Source organism: Centropristis striata, chromosome 20, assembly GCF_030273125.1.
Source record: "Centropristis striata isolate RG_2023a ecotype Rhode Island chromosome 20, C.striata_1.0, whole genome shotgun sequence".
NCBI lineage: Eukaryota > Metazoa > Chordata > Actinopteri > Perciformes > Serranidae > Centropristis > Centropristis striata.
In genome coordinates, this window is record NC_081536.1 from 4,577,202 (window position 1) to 4,594,702 (window position 17,501).

Sequence of the window (17,501 nt, forward strand, 5' to 3'; positions counted from 1 at the left end):
TGTGGACCCCAGGAAGACTAGCGAACTGCCATGGCACAAGCTAATGGGGATCCTTTAATAAAACAAACAAAACAAACAAACAAACAAAATAATTTAAAAAAGGAGGGATTTAAAACATAATAAAACAAAATATACGTCTCCAAAAATGAATTTTCGGAACATGAGGCTGGTTTTCTATCTGACAGCTTTAAGCTATGTATGAGATCTGTGCTCTCAAATTCCACTAAAAAATAAAAACCAATCAGATGTTGATAAAGAAATAAGTGCTACCATTTTGACTATTCTAACACTGATGCCATGCAGGGTCACAGAAATTCAGGAAAAACACACAAAAAGCAGCACTGAGCCGGAGACACAGAGCGAGGAAGATGGATCCTCTGCCTCCGCTCCTCTTATTGCACATGACAGACTGAGATTGGCTAATTATGCCCTCTGAAGCATCCACCACAGGCCCATAAATCAGGGCGGTTCATAACACCAGCAACACAAGGTGCACACTAAACCCTCTGCTGCAGCGCAACAGCCCCAACTGGAGATCACCTCGGCATGGAGACATTTACACTTTAAGCATATGTGGTTACAGTGGATTAATGACTTGATTGGACTGGGTCAGGTATGTTACAGAGGGAGCCTTGCTTACGTGGGGCAGTTGGGTACAGGCATGAGGAACGTGATGCAGAGCCACAGAGTCTCCAGCAGGATGATAATCAGCCACTGGGGCCAATAAAGGACCACATCCTGGACGGGGTTCCACCAGTGAGTCTGCATCACACAGAGCACAAATCATGTTAATGTAAAATGGTCTTCAGGTACAAAAATGACTATTTTTTTCACATCAAACTTCATTTTTGGTGTATGATCGGCCCAGGAATAAGAACTAGAATTCGGGAGTCACGTGACCTGCAGAGAGGATGGCTGCGTAGCACTTTCACTCCTGCTCTTATCCCCCCCATTTAAATGAAAAACTACCTTTTTATTTGACTTAGCATTTACTTTTGAGCAGGCTGTGAGAATTAAACATCCACCCTGCGAGATGCCGAAGCCTAGAAAATCCGCCAGACCTCTTGACCCCAACCACTAGTCGTCTGAGGAAGACGAGGGTGAGCAGGGAAACAAGCTAACCACTATGCTAGAGACGGCCTTGGAAAAACAGCGTGAGTTTATGGTGACGCAATTCGCAGGATTAAATGGAAGACTCGACGAAATAAAAACAGAGATGTCTCGTTGCACTAGGGATGTTGCTAAGCTCCGTACTGACTACAGCGACCTTTGCAAAAGAGTCGACAAGACGGAGAATACCACCAAGAGCAACAAAGCTAAGTTAACGGACTATGAGGCTAAGCTGGCGGACTTAGAGGATAGAAACCGGAGGGACAACATGCGTATTTTGGGCATCCCCGAGGGCGAGGAGGGACCCAATGCTTCCCAGTATATCTCCACAAATCTCCTGAAATGGTTCCCTAACCTGAGTGAACAACGGATGGAAATCATGCGAGCGCACCGCGTCGGCCCTCCGGCTACAGGTAACCGAGGTCCTCGTATGCTAATATGCAAAATGCTCCGCTTCACAGACCGGGACAAAATACTCCAAGCTTCACGGAAAACGCCTGTCAAGATTCAGGACCGAGAGATTTGCTTCTCCGCTAACTTCAGCAGCTACACTGTAACGCGGCGGCGGACTTTCTCGCCGGCTATGGAGGAAGCGAGGAAGCAAGGTCTCCAAGCCTTCCTACTTTACCCGGCCAGACTGAAGCTTATCCGCGGACAGGATCAACAAATCTTTAACTCAAACACCGAAGCCGAGGATTTTCTCAATATGGATCGGGCGAATGGATACGATGGAGCAATCGCTGGACAATAGCTTGCTGGATGAACATGCTCAGGACTGATGGCAGATCCCACCTGTTCAATTTTAATTGGATCATCTATCAGAGTGTAAGTTCATGAACACTGGAGCATAGTATTTGTTATAACCTTCGCTCTGTAGTTTGTTGCTTTTTCTATTTAGTGGTATAGCCTTTTCACTGCCAGTCTACAGTGCATACAGAAAGTAAACTTTTTTCTATTTATAAAAATTTTATACGGGAGGCAAATCTTCCAATCCTAAACCAAGAGGAATCAGATAACCTACAAAGGCCTATTTCACTGATAGAGCTAAAAGGGGCCATTCAGAGGATGAAAAAGGGAAAATCCCCGGGGTGGGACGGAATACCCCCTGAATTCTACTTGTTTTTCTGGGATGAGCTAGGTCAATTCATGCTGGTTATGATCTATACAGCTGTGGAGAAGGGCTCATTCGACCGGGACACCAATTCTGCTATTCTCACTGTTCTCCCTAAACCAAATAAGGATCCCTCCCTCTGTGGCAATCACAGACCCCTGTCACTTTTGAATTCAGAAATAAAAATATATGCTAAAGTCCTGGCTTCACGGATTGAGACACTCATGACCAAATTAGTACATCACGACCAGACTGGGTTTATAAAAACGCGCCACGCAGCTGATAACTTGCGTAGACTTCTCCACACAATCTATTTTTCTAAGGATATTGAGACCCCATGTGCTGTTCTATCATTAGATGCCGAAAAAGCCTTTGATAGACTTGAATGGAACTATCTCTGGCTGGTCTTGGAAGCTTTTGGTCTTGGTAATAACTACATTAAGATGATTAAGGCACTCTACTCTAATCCTTCAGCTATGGTCTTTTCGGGCAACATGTATTCCTCCTCCTTCCCAGTATCAAGAGGCTCCCGCCAAGGCTGCCCTCTATCCCCTCTTTTGTTCGCTCTCTCCCTTGAACCCCTGGCGGAAACGATTAGGCGGCACCCTTCTCTCTCGCCCATATCCTTCTGTAATACTTCACATCATATATCATTATTCGCAGACGACATTCTATTATACGTAAATAATGCGCCAGCGTGTATTCCGATAGTGTTAGAGGTGTTTGAGGAATTTAGCTCCATCTCCGGTTATAAAATTAACTGGACTAAATCTTCGCTGATGCCCCTTAACTCATCTCTCGACACTTCCACATTACCAACACACATACCAGGGGTTGGGAACTTCAAATACTTGGGCGTGGATATCTTTCCCTCCTTGTTCTCCATCTCTAACAAAAATTTCCAGGGTATTATGAAACGAGTGGAGGGGGGCTTGGAGAGGTGGACGCGTCTCCCAAACTCCTTACAAACGCGTGTGTCCATAATTAAAATGGACGTCCTTCCTAGAGTAAATTTTTATTCGAATATGATACCTCTTCCCCCACCTAAAGGCTATTGGGACAAGATGCATAATATAATATCGAAGTTTATCTGGGGTGGGAGACGTCCACGTATTAAGCTAACTACTCTTCAACGCAATAAACGGAATGGGGGGCTTGCGGTCCCTAACTTTAAATTCTATTCTTGGTCTTATGTGCTACGCCCACTTTCCAATTGGCTGGACCCCCAAGTACAACTATCATGGAGACCTATAGAAGAACATTTAGCCTCCCCTCACCGCCTTCAAGATTTAATACACTCAGGCCTCTCCATTAAGCGTTCCAAATTAAAACTAGGCCCCATTATGTCGTTTCTTTTGACTGTGTGGCGCTCAGTAGAGAAGGTGACTGGCTGTATGTTGAAGTGGCACGCACAAAGCCCTATTTTCCATAACTACTCTCTACTTACTGGCAGGGTGCCCTTCTTTTTCAGGGAGTGGAGTGACAGAGGGGTTAACATTTTGTCTGATGTCTGTGATGGTGGGGGTCTGAGATCGTTTACTGATCTACGAGCCACTTATGATATACCGGGTACATCTTTTTTCCTCTATTTGCGCCTAAGGTCCACGATGCGAGCGTACGGTGTGCCCTGGGGTACTCTCCTCCCCACTCACAAGCTGCACAAGTTAGTAGATGTAGGAGTAAGGTCGAGAGGCCTAGTTTCTGCTCTTTATTCTTTTTTACTAGCATCCTCTTGTGGACCCCTGGCTGTTCATCGAGTATGGACAGGCGACCTTAATCTAACCAGTGATGAAATGTGTTGGTTGACTGTCTGGAACAATTTAGACGAAACATGAAAGAATCTTAATCATAAACTTATACACTTCAAACTCATACATAGAATGTATCTAACACCAAGAAAGAGGTACTTCATGAAGATCATACATTCGCCTATTTGTGATCTATGTTCTCTGGGTCATGTAGGATCATTCTTACATATGTACTGGGAGTGTTCTGATGTGGCGATTTTTTGGAAGTTGGTATCTTCCACTTTATCAGGCCTATTGGAGGTAGACATACCATGTTCTCCTAAAATACTACTTCTAAATGACACCTCATCTTTGAACCTGTCCTCTGCTCGGACCCGCACTCTATTAGCGGGGCTGACTGCAGCTAGGAAAATGCTGGCCTTGCGCTGGAAGCCCCCCCACACACTCACACGCACCCAGTGGTTACAATCATTTTTGAACATACTCTATATGGAGTTGTCTGTGGCAAAAATGCATAGAGCTAGTCAGAAAACAATCCAAACCTGGACCTCTGCAGTGGCAATGGTTAAAGATTTACTGAGTTGAGAAAGACATTTTTACTTGAAATATATGTAATTTTTTGTTTATTTTCATATACTTACTTTGGCATATAGGACATTGATATGACTTATGTACTATGTGATGTATGCTGTATCTAATGTAGAAGATCTTTTTGGGATATCGAGGGAGGGGGGATGTCGCTAACCTGGGAGGGGTGGGTGGGTAAAGGGAAGTGAATACTACTTGTTGTATTACTGTATTTGTCTTGTTTCATGCCCTTCTCTTTTGAAAATAAAAATAATTGATCGCAAAAAAAAAAAGAACTAGAATTCGCACTTTGTGGTTTTGTGCCTCCGCCAGTCAAGGTTACAGTTTACATCTGTCCAGACTCATATACTATATGTTGTGAAGACTTTGAAGAAACTTAATAAAATGTATTTAGTGTATTTTTTGGCAATATGGAAGTTATCACTTAAATTAAGTGGTGGAATGTAACTAAGTACATTTACTCAAGTACTGGACTTGAGTACAATTTTGACGTACTTGTACTTTACTTGAGTAATTCCTTTTTAGGTTACTTTTGTTTCTACTCCACTACATTTTGAGGCAAATATTGTACTTTTTACTCCACTCCATTTAGCCGACAACTTTAATTACTTTGCAGGTCGAGATTTAACATAAAAGCATGATCAATTAAAAGTGATTAGACTTTTTTATTCATTTAAACCTCATAATAGTATATTAAGTATTAATTGGCCCTATCTTGAGAAAAGTACACTTTGCTTACATAAAAATATAAAAAATAATAATCCAATAATATATTGGAATATATTTAACAATCTGAGTGGGTCCATTCTGCATAACGAGTACTTTTACTTTTGATACTTTAAGTACATTTTGATGCTGATACTTATGTACATGAACTTAAGAAAGTTTTGAAAGAAGGAATTTTACTTGTAGTGGAGTAATTTCACAGTGTAGTATTAGTACTTTTATTGAAGTAAGGGATCTGAATACTTTTTCCACCACTGCTTAAATTACATGTATGATTCCAGTGAAGAATTTCTACTGAAACACATGCAGATTTCACTCAGAGATTATTTTTTACAGAGGAATACAGAGAAGTGATAGAGAACTTTATCAGAACAACCAGTGAGCTTTTGGCAAACTATAACATAAAACGAGAACAGAACCAAGAGTTGTAACAGTGACAGTGTACACAATGCTTCAAATATGGTAGTTTCTGGAAAGAAGCTACAAATTCTAAAACGTGGTGGCTTCATACACGCATCTTCAACCTGCCAGCAAAGACGATCAATGCAACCACCAGTTTCAAGGTGGGCACCAAAGATGAGTGTCACCAATTCAGTACCCAACCAAATGTGAAATATGCACTCCTACTTGCATGATCTTGTGATATGGCGAGAATTGAACTGCCATTCCAGAATAAAGGGATCACATATCACAAGAAAATCCATCATGTCAGGCGTCAAAAAACGTGTTTGTGTCTGGACCAATCAGCATCTTGTGAGGGGCTCATGACAGCTAAAGGGGGTTCGGTTTGTGTGATGACACGGAGAGGAAACGGTTTGTTCAGGACAACAATGGCAGCTCTCAAAGAAGGTAGCATAGATGATGCAGTAGCATCTGTCTTAGCAGAAGTGCAGAGTATTATCTCCATTGGAAGAAAAGTAAAGAACGGAGGATTTTTCTCGATGGAAAAGATGTTTTTGCTTTTCTCTTATTCGGCCTCGGCAGCCTGTGATTGACAGTGATTGACAGATGGTGAATCCAATCACCTGCCAGTATGTTTTGAAAGTGCCCAAACTTTTTCCAAACAGTTTCCAATGATGGATTGACACAGTGACATAGTAGCTGGGTAGTGTATAAAAAGTAAGCTACTGAAAGTGAAAGTGCTGAAATGGACATTCATTCATTCATTCATTCATTCATTCTTATCAGAATGGGTGTTGGGGGAATGGGGCAGATCCTAGCTGACATTGGGTGAGAGGCGGGGTACACCCTGGACAGGTCTCCAGACTATCACAGGGCAGAGACACACAGAGACAGACAATCACGCTCTCATTCACACCTACGGGCAATTTAGAGTCACCGATTAAACCTAAGTGCATGTTTTTGGACTGTGGGAGGAAGTCGGAGTACCCGGAGACAACCCACGCAGCAAAGATTAAAATATAATGAATGCATTTTATGGCATGTTCGAGGGCCTCACAAAATGTTTCTAAAGGCCACAATTGGCCCACGAGCCGCACTTTTAGCAACTATGATCTAGCTCATCATGTTACACAATCTCCCCTTCTATTAGTACTGACAGTGAAGTTGACCATTGACCACCTTTGGAATATAAAATGTCATCACTTTATCATTTTATCCTATTAAGCATTTGTGTTAATTTTTGACATAATCAGCATGTTACAACCAGCACTGCACCATAAACACTGTACAATATTTCTATAATTTAATTCATATGTGCAGTAGTCTATGGTCCATATCCAACTGCTGACTGTCTACATTGTATATAATGTTCATAAGTTTTTCATTTATCTTTGTCTTAATTGTTCATTCTTTTTATATTTCTACTTGTTTATACTGTAAATTGTTAATGCTAACATGTTTTACTTGTTTATTTGCTAATACCTCTTATATTTCTAGTTTATACTGCTGTTTACTATTTATTGCTGAGGTTTTTTTCCTATCCCCTTTGCTGCTGTATTTCTTGAAATTTCCCCGTTCTGGGACTAATAAAAGGAAATCTTCATCTTTATGCGTCTTCTTAAGTTCCGGCCAAAAATGTGTTTTGTAACTTTGAATCTTTGACCTCCAAAATCTAAGCAGCTCATTCTTTAGTCCAAGTGGCTGTTTGTGCCAAATTTGAAAAAAATCCCTTCAGGCTTTCCCGAGATATTGTGTCCATGAGAGTGGGATGGACAGAAAACCTGAAACACATGATGCCTCCGGTCACAGCTATCACTGGCAGCTATCAGAGGCATAAAAACACCAAATGACAAAAATGGACCCAGGACTCAAAGGTGCACGAAGTGAATCAGTTGTTTATAAATGTGTTGTTCCAGGCTGGACTTTTTCTTTTTTTCCCCTGGTGTGCAGTGACAAACTAAAGTGGATTTGACAGAGCTGCTCACCGCTCTCACTGGGATTTCTTTCTGGCCCCAGAAAGTCTGCAGGAGGGACAGAACAAAGTAGGTGAAGCCCAGACGCTGGAGCACTCCAGGGATCCTCAGCCAGGACCAGGACACTGGAACACAGCCAACAACACACAGCATCAACTAGGGCTGGGCCATATATATATATATATATATATATATATATATATATATATATATATATATATATATATATATATATATGAGCATATAAAAATTGAACTTTATCGATACATGTGATATGGTCTAATTCCATATTACATTAAAAAGAAAAAAAATTATATATCTATATATATATATATTATTATTATTATTTTTTTTTAAATGTATGTATATATATATATATATACACAATACAGGCCAAAAGTTTGGACACACACCGTCTCATTCAATGCGTTATCTTTATTTTCATGACTATTTACATTGTAGATTCTCAATGAAGGCATCAAAACTATGAATGAACACATATGGAATTATGTACTTAACAAAAAAGTGTGAAATAAGTGAAAACATGTCTTGTATTTTAGATTCCTCAAAGTAACCACCCTTTGCTTACTAGAATATAAGACATGTTTTCAGTTATTTCACACTTTTTTGTTAAGTACATAATTCCACATGTGTTCATTAATAGTTTTGATGAATCTACAATGTCAATAGTCATGAAAATAAAGGAAACACATTGAATGAGAAGGCGTGTCCAAACTTTTGGCCTGTACTGTATATATATATATATATATATATATATATATATTTTTTTTTAAATGTAATATGGAATTAGAATATATCACATTTATCGATATAGTTCAATTTTTTTCTTTCTTTATATATAAATGCTGCTCTTACTAGTCAAGTCAAGTCAAGTCAAAGTTTATTTATAGAGCACATTTAAAAACAACCTCAGTTGACCAAAGTGCTGTACAGTTATTAAAATAGAATAAATCATACCCAAATAGGTATAAATAAAAACAATGAAAACAATAAAATACTAAAAACAGTAAAACAATAAAATAAAATAGTAATAAAAACTCAATCCAAAACAGAGTTAGAGATAAAAAGACAAATAAAAGTACTAGGATTTGTCATATTTAGTTCTTTTGTAATGTTCGTTATTCTTTTTTCATAGAAATATATTTATTTCAGAAAAAGATTAGCCTATTTTATATTCATAGGCTATTTTTATGTGCACTTTATGGAACTCCTGTTATTATACAGTATTTATGTTCAGTTAAATAAACGGTTTGAATAAAAACTACTTGTGCCATGTCATATTTGGCTTTGAATTTGCTCTCACATTGCAATAAAAATATCAGGATATATATCGTATATTGATATTCAGCCTAAATATATTGGGATATGACTTTTGGTCCAGCCTTAGCCAACAATGAACACATGACCTTTCCACTCAGGTACATGCAGGGATATAACTCAGTAATGTAAAGCTATTCCTGCTGATTTGAGCAAATTATAAATCAGGAAATTGACAATATTGGACGTGAGAGCATTCCTCTACAGTGCTACGACTTCCTGAGGATGATGGACAGCATGACACAATGGGAATTGGTGTCAGCCTTCAGGATACGGACATGTCAAGAACGTGGGAAGCTGATCAAAGATTCCCAGTTATCTCTTTGTCTCGACAAATTGGGGAGGATAAGATTGGCTGGTGGCTGAGAGATTGATGGTAATCTACACATTAGTTAATTGAAAACCTCTTTGCCGCACAAAGTGCTGTGAAAACAGTGTAATCCCAATCATTGATCTGTACAAATCAAATAAGAGGCGGAAATGTCTCCATTCCCAGGAAAAGAGGAAGCTCTTACATATGACATGTATTAAATCTGCAGGTTACACCACCACCAAGATAATTTACTGTGTCCGCCCCCCAAGGAAGTGTCACTTAAATAAAAATCATCCTGACAGTTTTAAGGTGAACTGCAGGAAACTTTAACATCTTTTGTTTCACTTTCAGATCAATTTATGTAGGTTTTTTTGTGTGAAATTGAGACCCTTTTTGACGTTCAATACTATTTAGGAAGTGAAAGCTTTGCTGTCTACCTCCCATCTCTGAGCACTTTCAGTGATAGATTGAATGAAATAATGATTCTATGGTGGAAGTGAGCAGAACTGAATAAAGCAATCAGAAAGTAGAGCAAATAGCTGAGACAAAAAACTTTTTCAAAAACAGGGTTATTCTTATTTAAACGTCCTCTGAAGGCTACTCAGCAGTAGGGGTTCTAATCTGACTTTCTGACCTCGTCTTCATCCGACTGATCATTTCTTGTAACTTGTCACCATCCAAAAAAGATTAGACAATGTCAAACGGTCAGAGATTAAATCTTTAAAAAACAAACTGTCGCCTTCAGCAAAAATAAAATTTGTTTCATGTCAAAAACATCAACTTCTAAGGAATCACGAGAAACAGCCATGTTTTTATCCTCAACTCAATGTGTTTTTATGTGTTTATCTATTGGAATCTGAAGTGAATCCATTACTAAAAGTGCTCTTTAGTCGTCTAAACCAACAAAGCAGCATGTACTTCTTACATTAAAGTGACAAAATAAAAATACAATTTTTATTTCAAGTTTCAAGGTTACTGCTGTGACGATGATTTGGACATCTAACGGCGGCAGCGTTTATTTGAAATGACTCATAGTTTCTGTCAGAGGTTAACACCTTCTTCTGTCTCGTCTGACATTGAAACGGTTTAACATATTGAGCCGGTATGACTCCATTCTCTTATTAGATCAAACCCTGGGACTGAACTGCAGAGGACGTCCTTGGAGACAGAGGGCAAAGCTGCAGTTTATGGTAAAAGTCAGTGTGCTGTTATGATCAGCTCCAGCAGCCTCTGCAGCAGCTGCATGGGGCCGAAGAGTGTAACACTATCTGTTTGTAATTGTCCATTACCGCAGTGGTTGTTTTTGCTCAATCTGCCTCTGTTAAACGTCCCCTGGTGCTAGATTTTGAGACTGCACACACAATAACAATATTTTTGTTAACCCAGTTACGCAGACGTCCACCCAGGAAAGTCCATTAGCACTGGGGATGGCTAATGTGTGAAGGGCGCCCTGTGCGGCCCCAGGTGGACCATAAAATGGGGATTTTCAGCCTGCTTCGCCTCCTTTAACCCCGATACAGCCCTGCAGCTTTGGCTTTTATCACAAATCTAGATCTAAACACATTCGCCATCATTGTCTTTGTTACCTGACAAACCAGTTTGTGGAAACGAGGCTGTTAGGTTGAGCATATAATGAACACAGCAAATTTAAGTTGTATATTGGGAATATTTTAGCTGACATTATGGCTGCTGCTGGTGATTATATTCATAATCATTTAGTCTGCTGATCATTTTTTCAATTTATAGAATATCAATTTGGTTTGGAAAAAAGTAACAAATGCCTAGGACAATTCCTAAACCAAGGTAATGTTACCATTGTGTCACATTTGAAAAAATTAAAAAATGTGTTATGTTTGGTATAACTGTATTTACATTTGCAAAGATATGTATATGTATATATTTGTATAACTGTATATTTACATATGTGAACATTTCAATAAAGTATATACTGTATATTTTATTTTTTCCAAAAAGGTAATGTTACCACGCCTTGCTTTGTTCCACCAACAGTCAAAAACAAAAACATTATTTGTTTACTATAATGCTAAGACAAGAAAAAGTGTCTTGTAAAATGTCTTGTTATCTTCATTAAAATAATTTGATGTTACATAATACTTGTTTACTACCTTGTTTTACCAAGCTCCATTTTCAGACTAACAGATGCATTAACAAAATAAAAGCCTTTTTCAGTCCCCCCATGCTGCTAATGATTTACAGTGCAGCATATGTAACAAATGGACATATTATGACTAAGCATGCTAGAGTCTGTGGTTTCATCATGTCCCCAGTGTAGAACAAAACAAAAAGTACAGAACAAGCACTTCCATATATAACGCATTTGTTCCAACAACAATCATGTGCTATATGTTTTGCACCTACATGGTCCGTCTCTTGGAGAGTAGTTGAGGAAGCAGAAGCCGAGCATCAGGAGGACGACTGTTCTCCAGGAGATTTTGCGCAGCAGCTGCAGGCGGGTAACTCCTCTCCTCTGCATGGATCTGAAAGCCAACACCACTGATGTCCCAATAATAAACACAAACCTGGAAGAAAACACAATACATAGTTCAGGTCATTTAATACCTCCAACAACAAGAACAAACATATTCAAACGCACAGTTATCTATCGTTCAATAAATCGACAAACAAATTGTCATTCAAAAAATTACTTAAGACGCACTTGATGCCGCCCACCAAATGAATGATTACTAATATGTTGCGATTTATTTTGTTTTCTTATTTTATTTATTTTTCCCTGCTATATCTGTAGCCGGATGATTCTTCCTTTTAAATGTTCTCTAATGAAATGACAAATTATAAGTGTATACAGCTGATATGGACACTATAGACATCTGAATTACTGATTTTTGCAGTATAACATTTGTCGGGTAAATACGAATGTAGAATTTTTAACAGTATTGCATGTATGTATTAATTGAGTTTGTTATTGTTTTTCTTGTATGTACTGTTTTCGTTTATGTTGTTTGTATGTCATTTTCTATGTCTTTTTAGGGACCCCAGGAAGACTAGCAGTCGCCAAGGCGTCAGCTAATGGGGATCCATTCAATAAACAATAAACAATACAGCACTATTAAAACGCGTAAATATGGAAAAAATATGTATATTTGTTTAGATTAGAATAGGACTGGCGGTCCTCTACCTACCACGGCATGACAAGATCTGCCACAGTTAGGCCTGAAACAAATCCAGAGGAAAAAATAACATCAATAGACAAACAGAAACACAGAATTTGATGTCATTACACAGGGTTCACAGTTCTCGCCCTTTTCTAATCTCTGCAATCCACAAGGACTACGAGGTGAATTAGGAACAATGTTATGTCTTTAAAGTGTTGCTTCAGTCATTAACTTTCCATTTTGAAAAGGTGAATAAATATCTATACTCCTGTGACAGCAGCAGAGAGAAGATTAATCAAACCACCCAAGAAATCGATACACCCTTGTAGATGTGACAAAGAGGCTATTATAAGATTTAAATTGAGAACACCCCTAAACAATGACATGGATTCCATAAAAGTTGCAGTGACATTTTTGCTTTTTTTTAAGAACACAACTTTTATTTACATAGTGAAAAGGGAGTCAGCGTAACCTTTCAACAATGGCTGCTGCAGCAGGCGAGTACGAGTCATTCATGTTCTCCCAGCTGCCGTTTAAACACTCGTCCCTCCTCCTTCTCCTCTCCTCCCTGGTTGTTAATAACAATAAAAATCTATGGATCGTGCCTTTGATTGGCTCGTATAAAGAATGGCGTCCTGTGTGTTTGGTGTGAGACTCGTTTGTCATAATTAGCGACAATGGGTCAGAAAATGCAGACGTGATGATGTGTATGCTGTCATTGAGTAATAGCTTTGAGTTCACGCGTTCATTTCATATCTGGCTTTATGTGAAAGAAGGCGTGCATCATTTTAGAAGATTTGGCTCCATGAAACCACCTGAACAGCTGTTGGTTCTTTCAGCTATTAAAGGGATAGTTTGAAGTGGTGTTATGGGTAAGTACCTCATACAACTTCACTTTAATAAATCTGAACCATCCCTTTAAATCTATTTGTATAGTCCATGGGTCAGCAACCTTTACTAACAGAAGAGCCACTGTTGGCCAAAAAAAGAGAAAAAACGTCAGAATGGAGCCGCAAACCTTATTTTTGGTCTTACAATGAAGATAAAACAGCCTACTAAGTCTAAATTACCCTACCAACATTACTAATAGGACATAATGAACATTTATTAATAAGATTTTGTCAGAATGCAGTAAGGAGCAAAGTGCACATGGAAAGCTGGACATATATATATGAAATATTTGGAATCGAAAGCTAGCATAATATACACAAAATTTAGAAGATAAGGTGTTGAGGCGTAGACTTTACTAAGCTATAATTCACATTTTAGTTGACTAAAATGTTAAAATATTGTTTTAACACCGAATATAAGCTACACATACTATAGTATGTTGATATTTTTTTGTCAAAAATGGTCAAATTTTAAAATGCCTAAAAATGCTGAAAATTACATTATTATAGTTGAAGTTGCATAATTTAGAGCATAAGCATATTTTAGTTGACTCAAATGTAAAAACATTTTTTTTAACATCGTAGACTGAGGTAGCCTACACCTGCAACAGGTACATCTCAATAAATTACAATATGATGGAAAAGTCTTGAGTAAAAGTATTGAGTGCATATAAATGTACATTCTTTTCAGAGGCCAACATTTCCATATTAAACATACTTTTTAAAATTGGTCTTTTGTAATATTCAATTTTTTTTGAGACACTGTCTTTTAGGTCTTCATTAAATGTAAGCCATAATCATTATAATCAGAATTTAAATAAATTAAGACATTAAATGTTTCGTTCTGTGTGTAATGTATCTATATAATGTGTTATTTCCACTTTTTCAATTGAATTACTGACATAAATAAACTTTCTTATGATATTCTAATTCATTTAGATGCACCTGTATACTATAGCAGATGTCAATGAAGGGAAACAAAATAGTGCATGTGTTCTACTTTACTTAACCATTCCATGGTGCATGTTGAAAGAACCAGTAGCCTCCTCCACCATAGTTCACAAACACCATCACTGTCAGGGAAAACCTATAAAGACATTACAATGAGTAAGCATTATATACACTCATGAGTAAATCACTAATAATTGGATTATTCTTCATGCAATATAGTGAAATAATGGAAATAGGTTGGGTTAAAACTGGTTTAAAACTATTGAAAATGAAGCCTAAAACATTCATATTTAACTACTTTTTTTTACCATCTTACTAATACATCTAAGTTTTGAATTAAAGCTAAAGAGGCCAGAGGAGGGGCTTTTTTTTATTCTGTCACACTCCAAATGCAAGGTAATGCAATCTAAGCATTATGAATCACTCAGGAAATGAACACTTGTCCTCTGGATCTCCTCGAGCAGGAGTGCTGACTAAAGACTTTGCGTCTAATATATGATACACTTTATACTTTAGCACCGGCCAAGGCTGCTGAAACACAGCACACGTGATGGAGTGCTTCACTGAATCAGACACTGGAGGAAGAGGAGGTGTTTGCGTTGCATGTCAGAAAATGGGTGGAAGCCATTACACAACATTAACTTGCAGGGGAATGTAAATGGTTTGCATGGCCAAGTGGCTGCAGACGTTTGCTCCGAGGCAAAAATTCAAGCCTTTCGCCATCCTAAATGCTTGAATTTATGCTTTAAATTCATTTAATCAAAAAGAAAAAATATCATTGAGGGTCTTTAAGAGCCATAATACAATTAGGACAACCTCTAAGAACAAGACTCTGATAAGATACACTGTGTCTACCTCTGCCTCCTCTTGTTTTTCTGCCCAGATTCAATTAAGAGGTGCACCAAAGCCATTACTGCTCTTTTAGCCCCAACTTGCTGATACGAGATTTTAATCGGCCACTATCATCTCAAAAGGGCTATTAAAGTAGAGAAAACCCTGCTGCATGTGTCCATGTTCTCTGCATACGGGCTTTCATTTAAATTTTGACGCACATATCCATTAGTCGCCATAGTGATAAAGACAGAGGTTAAATCGCTGGCCAGATGAGACCCGTTGAAAATCCCTGTAATATCGAGGGCTTACTGACCATCTTGTTAATCAAAACACCCTGGGTGTCTGATTGGGAATAAGCGCTTCCACACACATGGGACCCTAGTGAAACTATAAGTACTTAATTAATATGATGTGCAATGATATCACTTTGAAGTTAATACAATATAAAGTCCAGGTTGAAACACCACAGGCTTGTTTGCTGGTTCCTAATCAGGTTGAAGTTGTAAATATCCCCGTGAAGCTCTCCAATGAGCATTTGTCACTTCAGTAATAGACCTAATTCATGTCTGGGAGTCAGTATCCATGATTTATAGCTAACATATTACATATAGACGTGTCTTTCTTGCAGCAGTGACAACTGGTTATGACTCGCTGATAGACGCTTATGGGCTTCTTTGATTTGAATCACTGTACATGCATTACCAATTAGAGTGTTAGCTTAGTACATTTCCCCGTTGCAAATGGATAGTTACACTCTATCACTGCAGAGTATTGAGTTACCTACTGTGCTGGTCATATCAAATACACATGCACGCATTCAATCTAGCCATAATAAATTACTACTTGAGTGGAAATGCCAAGTTTTTTTTGTTTTATTTTTTGTGGCCAAACATCAGAGCGTATCTGAAAACTGAACCGGAGGAAAGCTTGGAGCTTAGTCAAAATACGGCACAGAATGACTCAGCCACCTGGTGCTAAATTCAACTGGCAATTCATTGTATTGCAGTAATAGTTGTTCCTTCTGTTGTGTGGCACTGCTAACTACTGACGGTGCGATTTTCAGCAGTAAGGAAACCGGCGACAGGCTTTTAGCAGCGCGACACAAGATTAAAATCCAAATCCTTTTAGAAAAATTAACGTGCAACCATACCCCACTATTCTCTGTATATCATGTCAGTGGAGCCTGAGCAATGATCAGAAAAACCTTTCAGCTCAGAAGAAAAGCCTTTTGCCTTCAGAAATGCCTCAGCATTTATGGTAGATGATGTGTCTGTTCTCTGCAGAAAGTTGTTACTTATCAGGGAGTATGGATCATAAGTCACAGGGCTGAGGAGGCCGTTGCAGCGTTAATCTTGAGCGCTGAGTCACTGTTTGATTAAGTGTGTTGTCAGGTATGAGAATTTCCAGTATTACCTATCAGGACATCAATATGTGACAAGTATCTGTAACCCCAGAGTGACATTTCAGCTAATAAGATTGAGCAGGACTGCGGCAGGCAGCATAACTGAAAGGAAATGAAATCGAAATATAGCCTTTTCTTGACCCTTTTGCAAGTTCTGATGTTAGTGTACTCAACCAATTCAGCTCCCAAACTAAATAAAAACTATGCGATGTTTTGAATTCAGCACATATGCACGATGGTTTCAGATGACTTTTCATCCAAAAGGAAGCCACAGATGGAGAAGATGCCAATTGTCTGCTGGATGCTGCCTCTGTGCTGCTGGATTTCCTCTCGCTCTCTCCATATTGGCAGGAGATCTATGACCGCGTGGATGTGTGCTGATATGTTGACGGTATTATTACATCAATTATTTGGCAAGGGGGAGGTCAAAGCCACACCAGCATCCTGTTTCCAGAGAGGCGTGCTTTGTGTCTACCCCCAGGCCACAATTAAGGCTAGCAGGGAGCCCAGATTCAATCACATGCATCACTCCTGTCCAACAGAAACACACTGTTCCAAACCCGAGACGCACTGATATCAGAAATCATGCCCAAAGCTATACCGTCTGATAACAAAAGCTTGGGGGAGCATGTGGCCAGACTGTGACCCCTGTAATTATTCATTATGCCGGGCCTGTAGATCTTCATCATGCCTCAGACTGCTGTAAAAAGAATTAGCATGTGAACAAGCCGCATGTGGTGATAGACTGATAAACAGGATGGTTGTTGATGGCGTACATACCCTCGGAAAGTGTCCAGTGAGCGCAGACGTGTTGATTTAGCTTTAGTGGTGCTGTGCTCAGCTTCACAGCTTATGTCCTGTGGATACAATAAGATAGAAGAGAAAATGTCAGAAATTTGTCTTTAAGGTAAGTAAGTAAACAAGTTTGTCTCCTACAAAGTTATATGTTAAATAGCCACATTTGTCTGTGACTACTTTAAC

At 38.8% G+C, this 17,501-nt stretch overlaps 1 protein-coding gene across 1 annotated transcript in view; it reads right to left on the reverse strand.

The window, feature by feature from the left end:
• The window catches only part of si:dkey-192p21.6 (uncharacterized protein LOC565246 homolog), a 40,960-nt gene that overhangs the window by 15,721 nt on the left and 7,738 nt on the right, over positions 1-17,501 (reverse strand). The window contains exons 7-12 of the mRNA XM_059359087.1: positions 17,301-17,377; positions 14,344-14,420; positions 12,471-12,501; positions 11,689-11,849; positions 7,671-7,783; positions 641-762 (exon numbers count right to left, since the gene is read on the reverse strand). Of these exons, the coding sequence (XP_059215070.1) occupies positions 641-762; positions 7,671-7,783; positions 11,689-11,849; positions 12,471-12,501; positions 14,344-14,420; positions 17,301-17,377 (581 nt within the window). The remainder of the gene's footprint in view (positions 1-640; positions 763-7,670; positions 7,784-11,688; positions 11,850-12,470; positions 12,502-14,343; positions 14,421-17,300; positions 17,378-17,501) is intronic.